Consider the following 20148-nt stretch of genomic DNA (forward strand, 5'->3'; position numbering starts at 1 on the left):
GGAAAGACCCAAAAGCAAAGAAATTGAGAGCAGTGGTTACTTTTACTGTGATGGGCAATGCGTGACCACCAGGTCCAGCAGGGAGCAGCAGTTCCTTAAGGAGGCTGCAGATGTCTGCGACCACCTGCCGACTCAATCTGAGCCCATGTAGGCACTGCTCTTCAGATTAAGTCCAGGAAGCTCAGCCTCTGCCTGTACACCCTCTCACGTGGGTAGTGCCTCCTGCGAAGTCGGCCTCTCAGTTCGTCCCATCTGCTGTTCTCCAGGTCCTTGTTCCGCACCTCTGTCTTGTGCACCAGCAGATCCCAACACAGCACGACGTGGCTGACATGGATGTTCATTTTCCTCCTCCTCAGATGTCCTCTCGAATACATCCATTGCGCCCCCCATCCTGATCTTATCTGTTTGAGAGGCTGCAAAGTCTTCCTAAAGCTGTCTCAACAAAGAACTCTCAGTCTCAACACTAGAAGAACTCTCAGCCAAACGTTTGCCTGAGAGAACTGAGAGACCAGCTGCAATGCTTCAGCTTTTATTCAGATGTGTCAATCACAGGTTTAAAGGGCTAAATGAACTTCTGCATGAATCTCGCCTCCGTTTCACTGGCTAGATTGAGAAGCCACAGGAAACCTGTACAGGTGAGGTTAAAGTCGTTTCAGACTTAGAATCCACAAAAAATTAAGTGCCTCAACTATTTCAATGAGGTAAATTGCCCCCTTAACAATCCACCCGCTGGCATTAAGTGGGAACAGGACTTCCGGGTTTCGGCTGCACGCGTGCATCCATACGCACCTGGGTTAAACCCGGAAATGGGTGCGTTGGAGTCAGGTTGTGGACCCGCTTCAAACTCTGCTCCTTTAACCTCCCACCTACCCCCAACCCACCCGTTCTTTGGGGTTAAAATTACTCCCCTGGTGCCTGGAGTGAAAATGTTCCATTATCTCAGCAATGACATCCCTCACCTCGATTGGCACAAAATTCCGAAAAAAATATTTTTTTTATAGATTATGTAAAGACTGTTGACCGGCTGAAGGAAGGGGCCTTCCATCCGCTGAGACAAATCCTCTCGCTTCCCATAGGGGCAAATGTTCTGTGAGGCTATTACAAGACCCACTCTAGTACAAAGCGATACATAAATTTGTTTGTAAATAAAATTCATGCATTGAACATGAGTAATATTTTATTACAACACCGAGATCTCAGAAGAATTCATTCTTAATCTGTTCAAGTGCCCATTCAAGAAATGTTTAGAAATACTTGTGTTCTTGTAGAAAAAATGACCAACTTACAACATTTCATTCTAGTTGAGCTTTATGTGGACTTTACAGAAATAGGATTTCTGAAAATGGGAGGGAGGTGCTGAAGATTGTATTAAAACATTAATTCTCCACAGGTAGATGTGAGTTTAGACCCCAGAGCTGTTAGTTACTCAGCTGCGGTAATTACAAGCATGATTATGTTTTCTCAACTTGGTTGCTGACTGATGTGTGAAAATATAAAGTAGTTCAGTCTTGTTTTGGTCTGGTGCAAATAATGTAGAAATTCGATTTCTAATATGTGTTTTGATCAGGAATTCATCCTTGAATTACAGTGTAAAGAAAAAAAAACATTGCATTGTTTATGAAAAAACACAAATTTCCATTGTAGGTAATTTGTAATCCATTTTATTTAGTTGGTTCTAATCTATACCCTGTAATTAATTGGTTCATGTAATAAGAATAGTAATTAGTAACAATAGTCAGCAGAAATTACCCTCATTAGTGACAGGCTAAATCCAATATGTTACAGCACCATAAACTATGTTCTATAAATAAATAGGAATTGTGTACATAAAGAGTACAATGTTTTTCCAGTCTTGCTGTGCCTTCCTATCTTATATACAACGTAGTCATTGCAGAATCTGCGGCATGATCCAGAACACAGCACCTGAGGTGCCTGTAATGCAGAGTCAAACATAACGAAATAATCCCGCAAAATTCAAGTTGTTCCTATTGCCCAATAGCACAGTTACACAGTTCACTCCTTAGGAGGCTGAAGGCCAGTCTCGATGCCTGGGATTTGGCACGGTGTGCACACCCCCAAGTACAATCCTGATCAGTGCAGTAATGAAGAAGTCTCCTTTGCATTAGTTCTTTACCTCGTTACTCTGGACCAGTCCAATGTGTAGAAGAATGGGTGTGATTTGATATCTTCAACACCCGACACACCAGCACCAAGTCTCTCACTGGGATTATACTGCAAAAGCTGAAGATGAGGAAGAGAAAAATATCACACATATCCTGCAGTCGAAATTATTCTGTTACAGATTCTACTTTATATACTCATTCTATATTAACATTAACCCCACTGATCCCCTTCATGATTTAAAAAAACTAAAGCACAAACTTTGTTTCAATGAATAAACATCCAGCTCCAATAACTCCAGAATTGATTGATTTAAAACTGACTATCACCGTGTTACTTTTCTTTGAACCCTTGTCAATTTCTCTATGTCATTGATAAAAACTGGAGAATGAACTCTAAGCCTGGTCTCACACGACAGCAGGTAGGTGATTGGTTGGTGAGTATTACCGTTGTCTTTTTTCTCTCTAAGTTAGGGCAGTGGGTTAAACTAAGAAGTTTAGTTAATAGTCTAATAAATAGAGGCATGGCAGGGCACCCCAGTCCAGTCGAATACACATCCTGTGCCATGTGGGAAGTCCAGAACACTTCTCGTGTCCTGGACAACCACATGTGCAGGAAGTGTCGTCAGCTGGAGGAGCTCGAGCACTGGGGTTCGGAGCTTGAGCAGCGGCTGGAGTAACTGCAGTGCATCCGTGAGGCTGAGCGATACATGAATAGCACGTTTCAGGAGGTGGTCACCCCGCAGCTTAAGAGTGTGTAGGCAGAGAGGGAATGGGTGACCACCAGGCAGACAAGGAGGACCAGGCAGGTAGTGAAGGAGTCTCCTGAGGGCATCCCGCTCTCTAACCGGGGTGAGGGCGATGGTTCCTCTGGGGAGTACAGCCAGAGCCAAGTCCATGTCACCATGTGTCAGCTGTACGGGGGTGGGGGGGGGGGGGTGGGGAGGAAGGTCAGGGGATTCAATAGTGGGGGAACAGGCAGATGTTTCTGCAGCCGCAGGCGTGATTCCAGGATGGTATGTTGCCTTCCTGGTGCCAGGGTCAAGGATGTCACTGAGCCGCTGCAGAACATTCTGAGGGGGGGGGGGGGGGGAAGAGTGAACAGCCAGAGGTCGTGGTCCATATCGGTATCAATGAGATAGGTAGAAAGAGGGATGAGGTCCTGCAGGCAGGTTTGAGGGAGCTAGGAAACAGATTAATAAGCAGGACCTCAGAGGTAGTAATTTCCGGATTACTCCCGGTGCCACGCGCTAGTGCGTACAGAAATAGGAGGATAGTGCAGATGAATGCATGGCTGACGAGGTGGTGCAGGAGCGAGGGCATTGGGACTGGTTCTGGGGGAGGTGGGACCTGTTCAAGCCGGATGGGTTGCACCTCAACGGGGCTGGGACCAATATCGTCGTGGGGAGGTTTGCTAGTGCTGCTCGGGAGGGTTTAAACTAGCTTGGCAGGGGGATGGGAACCTGACTAGATTCAGAAGGGAGAGAAGCAGAGCTGGAAATGGAAGGCAGAAAATTAGTGAGCGAGTTTGGAAGGCAGAGGAAACAAGGGCTAGAAAATAGACAACAAAAGAGTTTGGCAGTGCTAAATGGTATATACCTCAATGCAAGGAGTCTAGTGAATAAGGCAGATGAGCTGAGGGCACAGATAGAAGTACGATATCATAGCTATTACTGAAACATGACTTAAAGAGGGGCAGGAATGGCAGCTCAAAATTCCTGGTTACAGGGTTTTCAGACGAGATAGAGAGGGGGATTAAAAAAAGAGGTGGGAGTCGCAATATTGGTTAAAGAAATAATTACAGCTATGAGGAGGGATGATACGTTAGAAGGATCATCAAATGAGGCCATATGGGTTGAACTGAAGAACAAAAAAGGGGCAATCACACTGCTGGGGGTGTACTATAGACCCCCAAACAGTCAGAGGAGATAGAAGAGCAAATACGTAGGGAAATTTCTGAGAAATGCAAAAACAATACGGCAGTAATAAGAGGGGATTTGAACTACCCTAATATTAACTGGGATAGAATCAGTGTAAAAGGTATAGAGGGCGCAGAATTCTTAAAATGCATTCAGGTGAACTTTCTTAGCCAGTATATAGCAAGCCCAACAAGAGAGGGGGAAGTTCTGGACTTAGTTTTAGGGAATAAAGCTGGGCAAGTGGAACGGGTATCAGTGGGAGAGCATTTTCGTGGTAGTGATCATAATTCAGTTAGATTTAGCATAGTTATAGAAAAGGACAAAGATAGACCAGGAGTAAAAATTCTCAATTGGGGAAAGGCTAATTTTACTAAGCTGAGATGTGATTTAGCAAAAGTAGACTGGAAACAGCTACTTGAAGGTAAATCAGTGTCAGAGCAGTAGGAGGCATTCAAGGAGGAGATAGTGAGGGTTCAGAGAAAATATGTTCCTACAAAGAAAAAGGGTGGGATTCCCAAATCTAGAGCCCCTTGGATGTCAAGGAGCATACAGGGTAAGATAAAAAAAGGAGCATACAGGTAAGACAAAAAAGGGATTCTTATGTCAGATATCAAGCTCAATACTGCAGAAGGCCTAAAGGAGTATAGAAAGTGCAGGGGTGAAATTAAAAAGGAAATTAGGAAAGCAAAGAGACAGCATGAAAAAATATTGGCAAGTAAAGTCAAGGAAAACCCAAAGATGTTTTATAAATATATAAAGAGCAGGATAACTAAGGAAAGAGAAGGGCCTATTAGAGACCAAAAAGGTAACCTGTGTGTGGAGGTGGAAGATGTTGGTATGATTCTTAATGAATACTTTGCGTCTGTCTTCACAAAAGAGGGGAAGATGCAGACATTGTGGTTAAGGGGGAGGAATGTGAAATATTGGATGGGATAAACAGAGTGAGAGGGGAAATATTAGGGGGATTAGCATCTTTGAAAGTAGATAAATCACCAGGCCCAGGCTGTTAAGAGAAGCAAGAGAGGAAATAGCGGATGCTCTGACCATCATTTTCTAATCCTCTCTGGCCACAGGCGTGGTGCTGGAGGACTGGAGGACTGCTAACGTTGTAGCGTTATTTAAAAGGGAGAAAGGGATAGACCGAGCATATATCAATGATTTGGATTTAAACTTTGGGGGCATGATTAAGAAGTTTGCAGATGATACAACAATTGGCCGTGTGGTTGATAGCGAGGAAGAAAGCTGTCAACTGCAGGAAGATATCCATGGACTGGTCAGATGGGCAGAAAAGTGGCAAATTGAATTCAATCCAGAGAAGTGAGAGGTAATGCATTTGGGGAGGGCAAACAAGGCAAGGGAATATACAATAAACGGTAGGATACTGAGAAGTGTAGAGGAACAGAGGGACTTTGGACTTCATGTCCACAGATCCCTAAAGGTAGCAGGACAGGTAGATAAGGTGGTTAAGAAGGCATACAGGATACTTTCTTTTATTAGCCGAGGCATAGAATATAAGAGCATAAAAGTTATGCCAGAACTGAAAAAACACTAGTCAGGCCACAGCTTGAGTACTGCGTACAGTTCTGGTCACCACATTACAGGAAAGATATGATTGCACTAGAGAGGGTACAAAGGAGATTTACGAGGATGTTGCCAGGACTGGAGAATTTTAGCAATGAGGAAAGATTGGATAGATTGGGGTTATTTTCTTTGGAACAGAGGAGGCTGAGGGGAGATTTAATTGAGGTGTGTAAAATTATGAGGGACGTAGATATTTCCTATTTCCCTTAGCAGAGAGGTCAATAACCGGGGGCATAGATTTAAAGTAATTGGTAGAAGGATTAAAGGGGAGTTGAGGAGAATTTTTTTCACCCAGAGGGTGGTGGGAGTCTGGAATTCACTGCCTGAAAGGGTGGTAGAGGCAGAAACCCTCATTGCATTTAAAAAGTACTTGAAGTACCATAACCTACAAGGCTACGGACCAAGAGCTGGAAAGTGGAATTAGGCTTTTCTTTAGCTGGCACAGACATGATGGGACAAATGGCCTCCTTCTGTGCCGCAAATTTCTATGATTATACAATTAATGCTTTATGGTCTCAATTTAGTATCTGTGGACTTGTACTCTAAGGATCTACCTAAACATACTATCATTTTATTTCTGAGTGAAAATATTTTCAACAACTGGTCAACTTGGTAACCCAAATCTTTTTTGATGCACTTTAATTCATTATACTTCATATACTGCATAATGACATTACTACATTTATGCATTAATTCACATTTTCAATATTATTTGCCATTATGTGCCCAGTCATTAAGTGTCTGCAGATGTCTTTGAACAATGTCCATCTGCTTGGATCAACCACCTTTTTCACAAAATTAGACATTCAGCTTATACTTCTGTTGAGGTCATTCTTAACTATCACGAGTATAAATATGTATGGCATAACCTGCCTTTCATAAATGGGTGTTGGCTTGGATTTCTTGCCCTTACTTTTGCTAGATGCTTTTGATCACTTTCCTCTGTAGCAGATTTTAATATAGATATTAGAATAACAGGTCTAGAATTCCCAGGATTTTTTTTTGACCCATTTTAAAAAGACTGGAATCTCATTGACTATCTTTCAGTCATTTGACATCAATCCTGTGTCCAAACACTTTTGCAAAAATCTCTCTAACATTGCACTCTCCACTTCTACCCTCATTTTTTTCTGTGCTCTCAGAGGCACTTCTTTCCCTGGATATCACGTTTCTGTGCAGATAAATTCAGTCATTGTTACATCTGAGGTTATATCATCTTTTTTGATTACTATAATTATCAACACTTCAAACCCTGCCAAGTTAAATTCACCTTCAATATTCAATTATATGCAATATTATAAACAAAGATTTACAGCTATCTATGCATCGAAGTATAACCAACTCCACTTAAGACCAAGTAGGACTTTGGAATAACACAAAGGTTGTTCCTAACACAAACGCCCTTCACTAGAATTAGATATTTCACTCTTGCTACTATGCTAAATTTTGTAGGTAGCAACAAATTATTCTTAATTAATTTACCGTCTTAAAAGTTACTTGTAAAATAGCAAATATTATTAGCCAGCTTAAGTATTTAAAGGCTACGGCACTGCATTCCAACTAAGAGCTGTCTATAAGGAGAAAAGCTTATTATGAATCGGAAATGAATGTCAGAAATTAATGGGACTAAATCTATACATTAAACAAGGCAATTTTAAGTGGAGTAGTCTGTAAAGAGAAACACAAGCACCAGAGCAAAATAAGGGGCTGACTGCTTGTCCAAGTTTTTATTCTTTTCTTATAACTGTCCTTTTGCAGCTATGTTAAGTGCAACTTGTTTTTCTTGCTGTAAAGTGTGTGCAAAAAGTAGTTCAGTCATTTGTGTGTTATTTGACCAGTAGAAGACAGTAGCCCAGAATGCCTTATTTGTCATTTGCCTGAAACTACTATCAAACAATTGCATTTATAGTGTGTAGAATTATTTATTCTAATTAGGTTTTTTTTTAAGATGAGATAGAGCATTCCTGTTTCAACTAATTGTGTTAAAGAAACTGTTTTTTCAAACTGCCACTCTTATTTTAAATGCTTTGTACTGCTGGGCAGGAGTTCAGATTTTAATTTCCTTTAAACTTCCAAAAGGAAAACGTAACTCTTTGGGTTCACCAAAATTATTTTAATAAATGAAATACTGGTCACCTATTGCAATTTGGGTAATAAAACACAAAATCTGAACCAAATAGTTAGAAATCTTTGTAGGTTGAGAAAAATGGAATTCATTTTGAATGCCAGTACTTGAGGTTTTCAAATTTTTAAATGAAATGTCTCATCATGAATGGGTATAAGTACAAAATCTACCAGTCGATCCTCTTTTAAATAGGTTATTTCCCACGGAAAGGAAACTTCAGGCAAACAATCCAACTAGCATATTATTAAACTTTATCCTCCAATCCTCCTCCATCCCATGCGCAAAATAAAAGTCCACCCAATATTTAATTAGGAAATCATTCATTTCCCATCCCAACATGCAATGCTTGTCCCGTGCCTGAAGGAGTCATTTTCTGAATAATTGGCATGTGATTTCATTACTGACATCGCTGACCTTGGTCAGTGACTCTCCCCTACATATACACACAATAAAAACAGGCCGCAGGTTCATGTTGTCAAGCTCAGGGTCAGTATTGCCAGTGCATAAACTCCACCTTCCCAAAATTGAGAATCTTCACAATATGACAGTGGAATTCCTAATCAATCTCCAGCCTGTGAGAGTTAGCTGATCTCAACTGGGACAGTGAGAAGGGTGTTATAATTGTTCTTAATTATTCTGGGCAAGAAAGGGGGCGGGGGGGAAAGTCACCTAGGGCTCTCATTGCTGATTGATATGCAGTAACTCCCGTCAGAAAGTGCGCATGTGTCGACACGAGGTAAAGACAGGATCAGGATCGTCTGTAATCTCCTCACAGTCAATATCTACACATGAAGAATGGCCATTTGTATGAGGTACAGGAAGGCTGCTGATACCTGTGTTATCATAGCCCAGCATGAGTCATTGCCTTAAGGAGGAGACAGGAGAAAATTAGAGAGGAATAAAAAATGAAAATAAAAGAAAACCTCACAACGGAAACGATAGGAAAACTCTTACTCCCTCACAACAGGGATTTTCTTCAGTTCCTACATATACATACAACAAAAAGGCACTGCTGCTTTAAAGCACAGATCCTCAATATTTCTATTCTGCAGAATTTCATTATAATAGCAGATTACCTGCTGCACCAATGATCTGGCTTCCTCTGACATGTGATCTGGCATGTTTAGAGCTGTGTGTGTATTTATTCCAGCTGGATGGCACTGAAACAGAGGCTTTAACAAAGAAAATCAGTCACCATCATTGAATATTATTTAGACATACTTAAAAATTCAAATATGCACTGCAGATCACAACCCTGCTATACTCACTTTTCCAGTCAAGAGTTCAAACAAAATTGCACCTAGACTCCACCAGTCACAAGCTTCAGTTTCTTCTGCTATCCCACCAACCTCTAAATGTAGAAAAGAGTTAATTTATAGTTTAATGTACAGAGCTTTAATACAGTTCTTAGATGCCTGAATTCCCATTAGGTACAGTTATGAGGCTCTTCTGCCCGAATAAAAGAACTTTTGCACTATAATGTTACCTGATGCCATATCCTATTTTTCCTGCAGGTGTTGCTTTGGCTACCCCTCTCCCCTGCCCCATCTGATCTCACCTCCAACAAGTGCGAGGACTTCATGGATCTCTTTGTCACTAAGACTGAGACCATCCGTTCAGCTGCCATTGCCGCATCCCCCCCACTTCCCTTTGCCCACCAAGCCAAACTTCCCTTCCAGTGTCCCCCACCCCCCACCCCGACTTTAGCCCTGAACCCACACCTTTCCCATTTCTCTACCTCCATCATGTTCTTTCCAAGCTCATCTTCTCCATGTAACCCATCTCCTGCTCCCTTGACCCCATTCCCAATATCCCTTTATGGCCCCCATACTAGCTGTCATTGTAAATGGCTCTTTCTCATCAGGTATTGCTCCCCTCCCTTTCAAAACTACAGTCAACATCCCTCTCTTAAAAAACCCACCCTTGATCCTTCTGTTCTAGCAAACTACCACCAAACTCCTTTATCTCTCCAAAGTCCTTGAATATAATGCTGCGTCCCAAATTGTGCCCATCTTTCCCGTAAAATCCATATTTGAACCTATCCAATTGGGTTTCAGCCCCTGCCGCAGCAGTAAAACATCCCTAATCAAAGTCACAAATGACATTCCAAATACATGTTACTGTATTGTGGTGCATTATCTTGTCTCATCTTCCTCAACCTCTTTGCAGCCTTTGACACAGTCAATCACACAATTCTCCTCCACCTCTCTCCTTCATTGTCCAGCTTAAAAGGGACTGCCTTCGCTTGATTCTACTCTTCCCTACCTGAACGTGGCAAAGCATCTCCAGCCATTGCTTCTCCTCCCACCCACACACCATTACCTCGGGACAGTGGCCCAGAAAGTATTTGTAAGTTATACTGTTGGCAGCGCATTTCACTCTGGTTAGAGAAAAGAAAGTTTTCTGCATTCTTGCACGTATGAAACTACTCCGCATCACCACAAACTGTATAGTGAAACTGCCCTATTAGTTGAAATACTGGTTTCATTTACTTAAGACTCAAAAGTGTTTGACCAAATTGGTTTGTTTCCTTTATTTAGTTAACAGAATTGTTCCTTTGAAGTGAAAGGACTGTTTTGCTCTATTGCATAGAGGAAAAGCACTAGAGGCATATGGAGTGTACATAGGATTAACACTAATGTATTTATGGTCTGTTTTTCTTTGTTAATTGCATATAAATATGAAGTATTTCATTTGTCTGAGAACCTCCAAAAAGTTGCCAGAAGTATTGGTTTTAGTACATAAAATGTTAAAAGCAGGAAACAGGCCAAGAGTTTTTCCAAAATGTGTTGCCTGTTGAGTTTCATTCTGTACTTGAAGGACATGGTAGGAGAAACTCATATAAAGATTTGCTAGAAGATAAAACAGGCTGAATTCACCATTCAGGAACAGGACTTTGTTTGACATTTATCAGAAACTCTTATGTACAACCCAAAAAAGTTTCCATGTAATAATCTTTCTATATAGTGTGTTTTTAGTAGTTTCTCATTTTTATGCCTTGTATATTATTTAATAATTGCAAATAAAGACAATAGTTGCTTTAGTCTATAAACACTGGTCTGTGTGGCAATATCTACCATTTCAAATAGAGTTGGTAGGGTAACACAAGACATTTAAGCCAGTAAGCAGTTTATTGCAAGTACAATAATTGTTCATCCTTTTGCGTATGCCCTTCAGTAGGCACTAAGTATAGAAAAGGTATAGCTTTCAGGTCATAGCGACAATCCACTTATGGAAGTTGCCATTACACTGTTGGGCTTTTTATAGAACCATCTTCATCCTCAAGTGACGACAGATTGGCACAACTGGTTTATAATCTTTTGGTTAGGTACATGATATTTGGTGAAATACATAATCTGAGCAAGGTGGGATTCATGATGTAGTCCATACATGGAATTGGCTATTCAGAGTCCTTCGTTCCAATGCAGTCTGATAAGAACTGAACTGAAAGTGGACATTTCTGAAACATATACACAGAAAATTCCTCTGATCTCAAAGCTGTTTTCTTTAGGCAATTCTCAGATGAGATTTGCAAGGTGAGTACACTTATTTGAAACCAGTAAAACAAGGTGACAAGCTAACAGTCTGCCAGATTCACAAGGCAGGTTGCCATACCTTGACAGTATTTTTGAAAATAATCTATTTTAAACGAGGAACAATAGTAAGGATGACAACCATAACTATTAATGTTAATTCAATTCCATCACAATCGTTAGACTCAGTAATTACTCCAAGCCAGTTACCCTGATGATGTTATCCCTGTGAGAACCTGAACAGGAAAGTGCTGCTGAGTAGCTTGTGAGTTTCAACCCATAAAAATGAACGAATGGAAAATTCAGGGATTGCATGCCCGTGATGGATGGAACGTCATGGTCTGCATTCCCACGATTTCCTGAATTGTGCTCCCTGTAAACACCACTTCCTGCTAGGTGGCCAGATTTCAGAAACACCCCTTATAAGTTTAAAGAGAGTTTCTGTAATCCAGTGAAATCTGCTGGGTTTTCCCTTACTTCTGATGGGTTATTTCTAAATATACCTGAGTCACAGTTTGCAACCTCAGATATAGGCCTCAATTTTTACTGTGGAGGGGGGCAGGAAAGGTGCGCAGGAACCCGGTAGCAGGCAACGCACCCAATCGTCGGGGACATGGGGGCTCTGCCAATCTTAACAGCAGGGCATCATTTAAATAAACCTTACGTGTTCCAATTAGTTCTAAAATTAAATGAATACTAACAAATAAATAAATAAATAAATAAAAACTAGAAATGGCTGTGCATGTCATGTGTCAGGACTGTGGTATGTGGGAGTTTGTGGACAGAGACTGTCTCGGATTGCCACATCTGCAGTAAATGTCTCTCCCTTGAGTCACTCCAGCTCAGAGTCCTTGAGCTGGAGTGCGAGTTAGAGACACTCCAATACAGCTCAGTAGGGTAAGGAGAAACAAGGGGAGGTAGAGAAGGCGGTCCAGCAAACGCTGGTCCTATCCAACAGGTACAATGTACTTTCTATCTGTGAGGATAAGGATTTAGGCTGTGGGGTGAACAGCCAGAATGCTAACCAAGGCACTGTGGAGCAGGAGGCAGTCCAAGGGGAGGAAGAGCAGAATAGAAAGGTTGTAGTCATAGGGGATTCTATAATTAGGGGGATAGATAGCGTCCTCTGCAGTCGTGACCAGGAGAGTCCAGGAGGGTGTGTTGCTTACCTAGTGCAAGGGTAAAGGATATCTCGGAGCAACTGGACAGGAACTTGGAAAGGGAGGGGGGAAGATCCAGTTATCGTGATCCATGTTGGGACCAATGACATTGGGAAGAAAAGGGAGGAGGTCCTGTTAACAGAATATCAGAAGTTAGGAACTAAATTTTAAAAAAGGACCTCACGGGTGGTAATCTCTGGATAACTACTCGAGCCATGTGGTAATTGGCATAGGGATAAACAGATCTGGAAGGTGAACATGTGGCTGAAAGAGTGGTGTGGGAAGGAGGGGTTCCATTTCATGGGTCACTGACACCAGTACTGGGAGAGGAAGCAGCTGTACCATTGGGATAGGCGCCACCTGAACCGGACTGAGAGTAGGATAAATAGGGCTGTCAATAGGACTTTAAACTAGTAAGACGGGAGGAGGGATCTGGGGAAGACAACATGGGCTCGATGTTACCAGGGCTGCGGGTCGCGGCGGGGGGGCTATTCACGCGCCCGGCGAAATTAGTCTGCCCCCCGCGCGATCGCAGCCCAATTGGATCCACTTACCTGGTCTTCCGGGTTCCCCACTGCTGATCTGCGCGTCGGGCGGGCTGCGCATGCGCAGTAAGCTCTGTCAGCTGGAGGAGCTCTATTTAAAGGGGCAGTCCTCCACTGACAGATGCTGCAACAAATAGGAAAAATTACAGCATGGAGCAGCCCAGGGGGAAGGCTACTCCCAGTTTAATGATACCTCACTCCTCGTATCATTAGATGGGGTGAGGAGGGGGGGGGGGGGGGGGGGGGAGGACAGAGATCTTCCCCCAGCGGGCGGGAGGAAGCGGCCTGCCTCTGCCACCAAGAAGGCCTGGCTCGAGGTGGCACAGGAGGTCACTGCACCACCAACATATCGCGCACCTGCATACAGTGCAGGAGGTGCTGCAATGACCTAAGTAGGTCAGCCAAAGTGAGTACGCTTACTCATTCCCCTACACTCCATCTGCCACATCACCGTCCCCACCCCACATCTCCTTCTGCACTGCCAACACTACTCTGTCACATCACCCCTCATACCCACTCAAAGCTCATCCTCATCTGACCTGCACTTACTCACCTCGCCTGTACTCATCCCGCCACTACCACTCAACCCAATCCTCATACAATCTCATGGCTCTATCTCATACTCACCCTCTCGTGCATCTCTTTCACAGTCAGCCTCACTCAACCTGCCACTACCTGTGCTGCAGCCACAGGGCATGCATCACATATGTGCAGTAGGAAGCGTAAGGCAAACGTGTCGTGAGCATGAAGGGGGTGCACAAGGGTGTTTGAGGGTTTGTCATGGTTTTTACTTATATTGAATTTCTGATCAACTCACATTACATATTATATTGGCACCACTACTGCCACGTCTTTACGAATCTTGTCTGATTTGTGCAATAATGCCCTTTCCTGAGGATCACAATGAAGACCCACAACTGATGACACCCATTGTGTCACTGCAGAGTGGGTGTAGGTGTATTTGCAGGGCTCTTTTGTGCAGACGACTGAGAGACGTCGGCGATGTCCCCGGTGGCACCCTGGAAGGATGCGGAGGAGAAGTTGTTGAGGGCAGTGGTGACTTTGACAGCGACAGGTAAGAAGATGGTGCTCGGGCCAACCGGGAGCAGCTCGGCATGAAGGAGGCTGCAGATGTCCACGACTACATGTCGAGTGACTCTGAGCCTCCAAATGCACTGCTGCTCAGAGAGGTCCAGGAAGCTGAGCCTCGGTCTGTGGACCCTGTGGCGAGGGTAGTGCCCTCTGCGACGCATCTCTCTCTGCGGTTGCCCTCCCTCCTGCTGTGTAGGTGGATGTGTCACAGCACTATGTTGTGGAGCTCCACGTGTCAGAGGTGGACGACATGGCCGGCGAGGCTGGTGATGCTGTTTGCCCTCCGAGGTCATGACTGCAGCTACGGCGGCCCCCATCCGGAAGATGTACATCTGAGGGGGTCCGCAAGGTAGGTACATGTCTCTGGACCCCGGGGTAAGTGTGCAAGTTGGTGAATTTTCTTGTCAGGAGGAGGGTGGTGGAGGCCAAACTTTGTCCATGCAATGAGTGAGGGTCTGCCCCCCCCACCTGTCAAATGGACCTTTGCAGCTGCCACAGGCTGACAGCTGCAACATGTCCATTTTAACTGGGAGTGTTTCCCCCAGTATGGGAAACAGTCCCAGTTGTACGTAAAATCCCACCCCTCCTCACATAATCCCTTAATCAGGTCTGTTAATGACCTGAAATAGCTAGATAAATATTGTCAAGTGGCACCCCGCTGGCTTTAATTGCCTGCGGGAGTCCCGCATGCGGGGGCTGCGCGCGCACATCGGCGCGTCTGTGGGGAACCCGGAAGTGGGCGGGTTGGAGCCGGGCACCCGACCCGCTCCGGGATTCCCCCATTTTCGGAGCCCCCCCCGCCAGGAACGCACCCGATAGTGGGTGCTAAAATGAAGCCCCACAAGTCTAAAGAAAAAATAAATAGGAAAGGAGAGTAAAGGTCAGACCAAGTTAAGGAATAAGGGTAACATAAACAGTCAGGGACAAAATACAGTTATAGAACATAAGTGTAAAATGACTGACAAAAACACAGGGAGGGGAACAATTATTAAAAACAAATTAAATTGCCTGTACAGCAATGTGCACAGCATCCAAAACAAATAAGGGAACTGGAGGTAATAATTCATAGTGAGGAGCCAGATGTGGTAGGGATAACTGAAACATGGCTACATATGGAACAGGACTGGCAGTTAAGTATTGCAGGATATAATGTATTTAGAAAGGATAGGGAAGAAAGGGGGTGGAGTAGCCGTACTAATTATAGATAACATAATGGCAATAGAAAAAAGGGACATCAGTAACATTACGATAGAAACAGAATCCATATGGATTGAGACAAAGGATAAGAAGGGATCGGTCACGTTAATAGTTATATTCTACAGACCACCTAATAGTGGAAGGGACGTGGAGGATGAAATATGTAGACAAATCTATGAAATTGAGTAAAAAACAATGAATAATAATCATGGGAGATTTCAACTACCCCCAAATAAACAGGAAAGAAGAGGTAGGAAAAGGAGAAAAGGGAATGGAGTTTTTACAATGTGTTCAGGACTCCTTTCTTACCCAGTATGTATGAAGCCCAACAAGAGAGGAATCACTGCTGGATCTAGTAGTTGGAAATGAACCAGAACAGATAAGAGAAGTAAGCATAGGGGAACATCTAGGCAATAGTGATCATAACATAATAAGGTTTAAAATAATGATTGAGAAAGACATAAGTAAGGCAAAGACCAAAGTAATAGATTGGAAAAAAGGTAATTTTGAGGGGATGAGAATGGAACTAGGAAAGGTAAACTGGAAAAAAAAATTGACAAAGAAATAGACCAACTGTGGATAATATTCAAAATGGTGATCAAGAGAGTTCAGGAGAACTATATTCCTCTAAAAAGCAAGCACAAACTAGCCAATAATGAAACACAATGGATGAATAAGGAGAAAAGGGTAACATTGAAACTGAAGAAAAAGGCATACTCTAACTACATAGACAATAAAGGAGAGGATGACAAAAGGGAATATGAAGAGGCTAGGAAAGAAGTAAAAAAAAACAATTAGGAAAGTAAAGAGGAACAACAAAATTAAATTATCAAGGAATATTAAAAGAAATAGTAAAGTATTCTACAGACACATAAATAACAAAAGAAAAATCAGAATAGGGATAGGGCCACTAAGGGTAAACTCACAGGTAACGATGGCGAAATGGCAGAAATATTGAATAGTTACTTTGCCTCCGTATTTACCAGGGAGACTAACAAGATGGGCAGGACATTAGAAGAAGTCGTCAAAAAGATATTAAAACATATAAGATAGAAAGGGGCAGATAATTCATAAACTAATCAAACTTAGGGAGGATGAGTCCCCTGGTCTGGATGGATTGCATCCATGAATATTAAAAGAAGTTAGGGAGGAGATAGCAGAGGCACTATTAAATATATATATTAAAAAATTCACTAGAAAAGGGTAAAGCACCAGAGGACTGGCGGACAGCTAATGTTATTCCTTTATTTAAAAAGGGAGATAGGCCAGGTCCAGGGAACTATAGACCAGTTAGCTTAACATCGGTGGTAGGAAAGATAATGGAATCTTTATTCAAAAATATAATAGAAAGATATCTAGAGAATGAAAATATAATAAAGAAGTCAGCACGGATTTCAGAAGGGAAAGTCATGCTTGACCAATCTTATTGAATTCTTTGAAGAAGTAACAGAAAGGGTAGACAAGGGTAATGCAGTAGATGTAATCTATTTGGATTTTTAAAAGGTCTTCGATAAGGTACCACATTATAGACTCATGACTAAGGTCAGAACATGTGGAGTCAGGAAAGAGGTAGCAGAATGGATAGCAAGCTGGCTACAAAACAGAAAACAGAGCGTACGAGTTAAGGGTAGCTACTCAGACTGGCAAAAGGTGGGAAGTGGTATTCCACAGGGATCGATGTTGGGACCAATGTTGTTCACAATTTACATTAATGATTTGGATACAGGAATCAGAAGTACAATTTCAAAATTTGCGGACGACACCAAATTGGGGGATGTGGTTAATACAAAGGAAGAATGAGTCAAAATGCAAGGGGACATTAATAAACTTGCAGAATGGGTATGTACCTGGCAAATTAATTTCAACATCGATAAGTGTGAAATTTTGGTGGAAGAATAAGGAGGCCACATATTGCTTGGATAATAAGAGTCTAAACGAGATAGGGGAGCAAAGGGATCTCAGGGTTCAGATACACAAATCATTAAAAGTAGTGATGCAGGTTAATAAGGCCATAAAAAAGGCAAATCAAGCACTATGGTTCATTTCTAGAGGGATAGAATTGAAAAGCAAATAAGTTATGTTAAACTTGTATAGAACCTTGGTTAGACCACACTTGGAGAACTGTGCACAGTTCTGGTCTCCATATTATAGAAAGGATATAGAGGCACTGGAGTGGGTGCAAAAACGATTCACAAGGGTGATACCTGAACTGAGACAATATCCTTAGCTGGAAAGGCTGAACAGGTTGGGACTCTTTTCTCTAGAAAAGAGGCTGAGGGGTGACCTGATAGAGGTCTTTAAAATAATGATAGGGTTTGATAGAGTAGATGTAGAGAAAATGTTTCCATTTGAGGGGGAGTCTAAATTTAGAGGTCCTAAATATAAAACAGTGGCTAATAAATCCAATTGAGAAACTTCTTTACCCAAAGTGTGGTAAGGATGTGGAACGAGCTACCATAAGGAGCAGTTGAGGCAAATGGCATAGATGCATTTAAGGGGAAGCTAGATAAGCACATGAGGGAGAAAGGAATAGAAGGATATCCTGATAGGGTTAGATGAAGTCGGGAGGGAGGAGGTTCATGTCGAGCATAAACGCCGGCATAGACCAGTTGGGCCAAATGGCCTGTTTCTGTGCTGTAGTTTTGATGTAACCCGATCTACCCGGCCGCCCACCCGAAACCCAGCCAAGTTCACTACCTCGAATTTGGCCGTAGGAGGCCGCAGTCGGAATCGCCAGCCCACTGATTGCCGGGGACGGGTCCCATGGGTCCCCGCAGTTGGGACCCGTCCCCGGCAATCAGTGGGCTGGTGATTCCCTTAACATTGGGAAAGCTGGCCATTCCTGCTTCGCAATCCGATCAGAGGTTGGCAAGGGCTGGGGATTCCTTCTTCGCAATGTGCGATCAAAGGTATGACGGGACTGGGAAGGCCCAAGGACTCCTTGAGGGGCAAGGGGGAAGCACTCCTGCTCCTCCTGGCCTGCAAGGAGTTCAAAGAGAGGTAAAGTTTTGAAACTTCCCATGGCCTCTTCCGGCCAGTCAGCTCCTGCCATGTTTCTGCTGTCGGGCAACGGACAGCGTGGGACACCCGCTACGTGGACTTTTAAATTAAGTCGTGGCACCAATGACATCTGCGGGCTGCGACTTTTGAATCTTAAGTCGGCTCCCATCTGCATTTTGCAGGGGCCTCGTCCGGGGCCTGAATTACGGCCGTAAATATTACAGCAGCGGGATTTTGACTTTAGGATTTTAACCCATCATGCGACTCTTTCCTGCCCGTCGAGGGTGGGGGCGAGGTTAAAATCGAGGTGATAAGGCCTGTCAGAGTTTTTATTTGTCCATCAATTGAAGATACCAGGAGAATATGAAGCATCTTGCTTTATTTGCAGTGAACATTTCAGCAGCATAAGGGGTTTACTGTTCATCTCATACACATTGCGTTTTCAGATGCTTTGGGCATAAGGAGCAAGGGTTTGTTTATGAGCATGGCTTTTTGTACCAGGAGTGGAAAAAGGTATCAGGTGAATCCCCAAATCTAACAATGGTCATCAACCTAGGACATATTAGTGAATGTGTCATTTCAGCTGTGTATATTAATTCAGTTCCTTCAGACTGCTACGCTCAGTAACTTGCCAAAGTCAGGTGCCCTCCACGCACCATCATCAGAATTCACTATTGGTTTTAGCAAAATGGTTTTAATTATAATTCTTTTAATTTATATTTTAACTGTTCTCACTTCTGGACATGTACTGATGACAAGACATCATTTAATAAATGTGAATTCATGATTTTGATTGAAAATTCAATGACAAAACTAACTGATCAGCACAGTGCTTGCCTATGGTACTGGCATTTTGATGTATTTCATGAGACTTCAATATTAATACAATAAAAAAAACACCAAGAACAAGGTCCCATGGAGGCTATAGGAAATTCCTGAAATTCTTAGGCGTGAATGGGTTAAGTAACACAGTCTCATTGTTGAAGTACATTTGCCAGTGGGTGTATTATATAAACGAGAGTTTGAGTAGGAGCCAAAAAAATTTAATGTCAAGTCGGAAAGAGGAAGATTGTTGTTGAAGTAAAACATTTCTCAATTATAGGCATGGTAAGGGAGGTTCCGTTTTCAGATGAAGGAGTTCCACCTGTCCTTTAAGAAAAATGTTTTCATGCAAAGGAAGAAACTACACACTTCCCAATAAGATACTGTTGCTTCCCCAAAAGTGTCTACATCAAATGAGGTCAGAGACTAAAAGAGATCTTTATGACTTCTTTTGCAACGCACATATCTGAAATGATCTATTTTGTCTAATTCAAGTAAAGGAAGAACAGCTATTCATTTCAAAGAAGCAGCAAATCTATTGTTCTTAAAAATTAGAACATCCATTCTCCTTCCCAGCAAGTTCCCTGTAGTCTTATTTAAAGAGCAAGTCTCACCATCCATACCTATTTCTAAACAATAAATAAAAGAATCAAGCTATTAAAGAATTATCATCAATTGCATTTTTCTCTCTTAATTTTAAATATTTTGTTTAAATGGCAACTGCCTATATCAGAAAAGCTGATTTGGTATCATTACTTAAACCCCAACGTCACAGGAAGATGAATTAAAATAGTAGATACAAAGGTCATTAATCCCAGTTTTCAGTGACTGTCATTTCAGCCGTGTATTTTAAAGGGAAATCATTTGCAATGAAGCACATTTATTATGAAGAACTCCTATGAAATATGGAGAAAACAAATTGTTAACAACTGTATTGATGTAACTGTTGGGAGAAATTTCTGCTTTGCTCCTCTTATGTAAAGCCAACTGGACAACTTACAGATTAGGAAGGTCATTTGGCCCATCTTAATTCATCAATCAAGAAGACACCACC

The 20148-nt window shown here is 42.5% G+C and overlaps 1 protein-coding gene across 3 annotated transcripts in view; it reads right to left on the reverse strand.

The window, feature by feature from the left end:
• Positions 1–1645: 1645 nt before the first annotated feature.
• The window catches only part of rps6kc1 (ribosomal protein S6 kinase polypeptide 1), a 161994-nt gene continuing 143491 nt past the window's right edge, over positions 1646–20148 (reverse strand). For 2 of the 3 annotated variants that reach the window (XM_067988924.1, XM_067988923.1), the window contains 3 exons: positions 9014–9096; positions 8822–8917; positions 1646–2241 (listed from right to left, as the gene is read on the reverse strand). In XM_067988924.1, coding sequence (XP_067845025.1) covers positions 2131–2241; positions 8822–8917; positions 9014–9096 — 290 coding nt within the window. In that variant the 3' untranslated portion in view covers positions 1646–2130. The remainder of the gene's footprint in view (positions 2242–8821; positions 8918–9013; positions 9097–20148) is intronic. The other variant, XM_067988925.1, reaches the window with a different exon arrangement.

This window comes from Heptranchias perlo, chromosome 8, assembly GCF_035084215.1.
Source record: "Heptranchias perlo isolate sHepPer1 chromosome 8, sHepPer1.hap1, whole genome shotgun sequence".
Lineage (NCBI taxonomy): Eukaryota > Metazoa > Chordata > Chondrichthyes > Hexanchiformes > Hexanchidae > Heptranchias > Heptranchias perlo.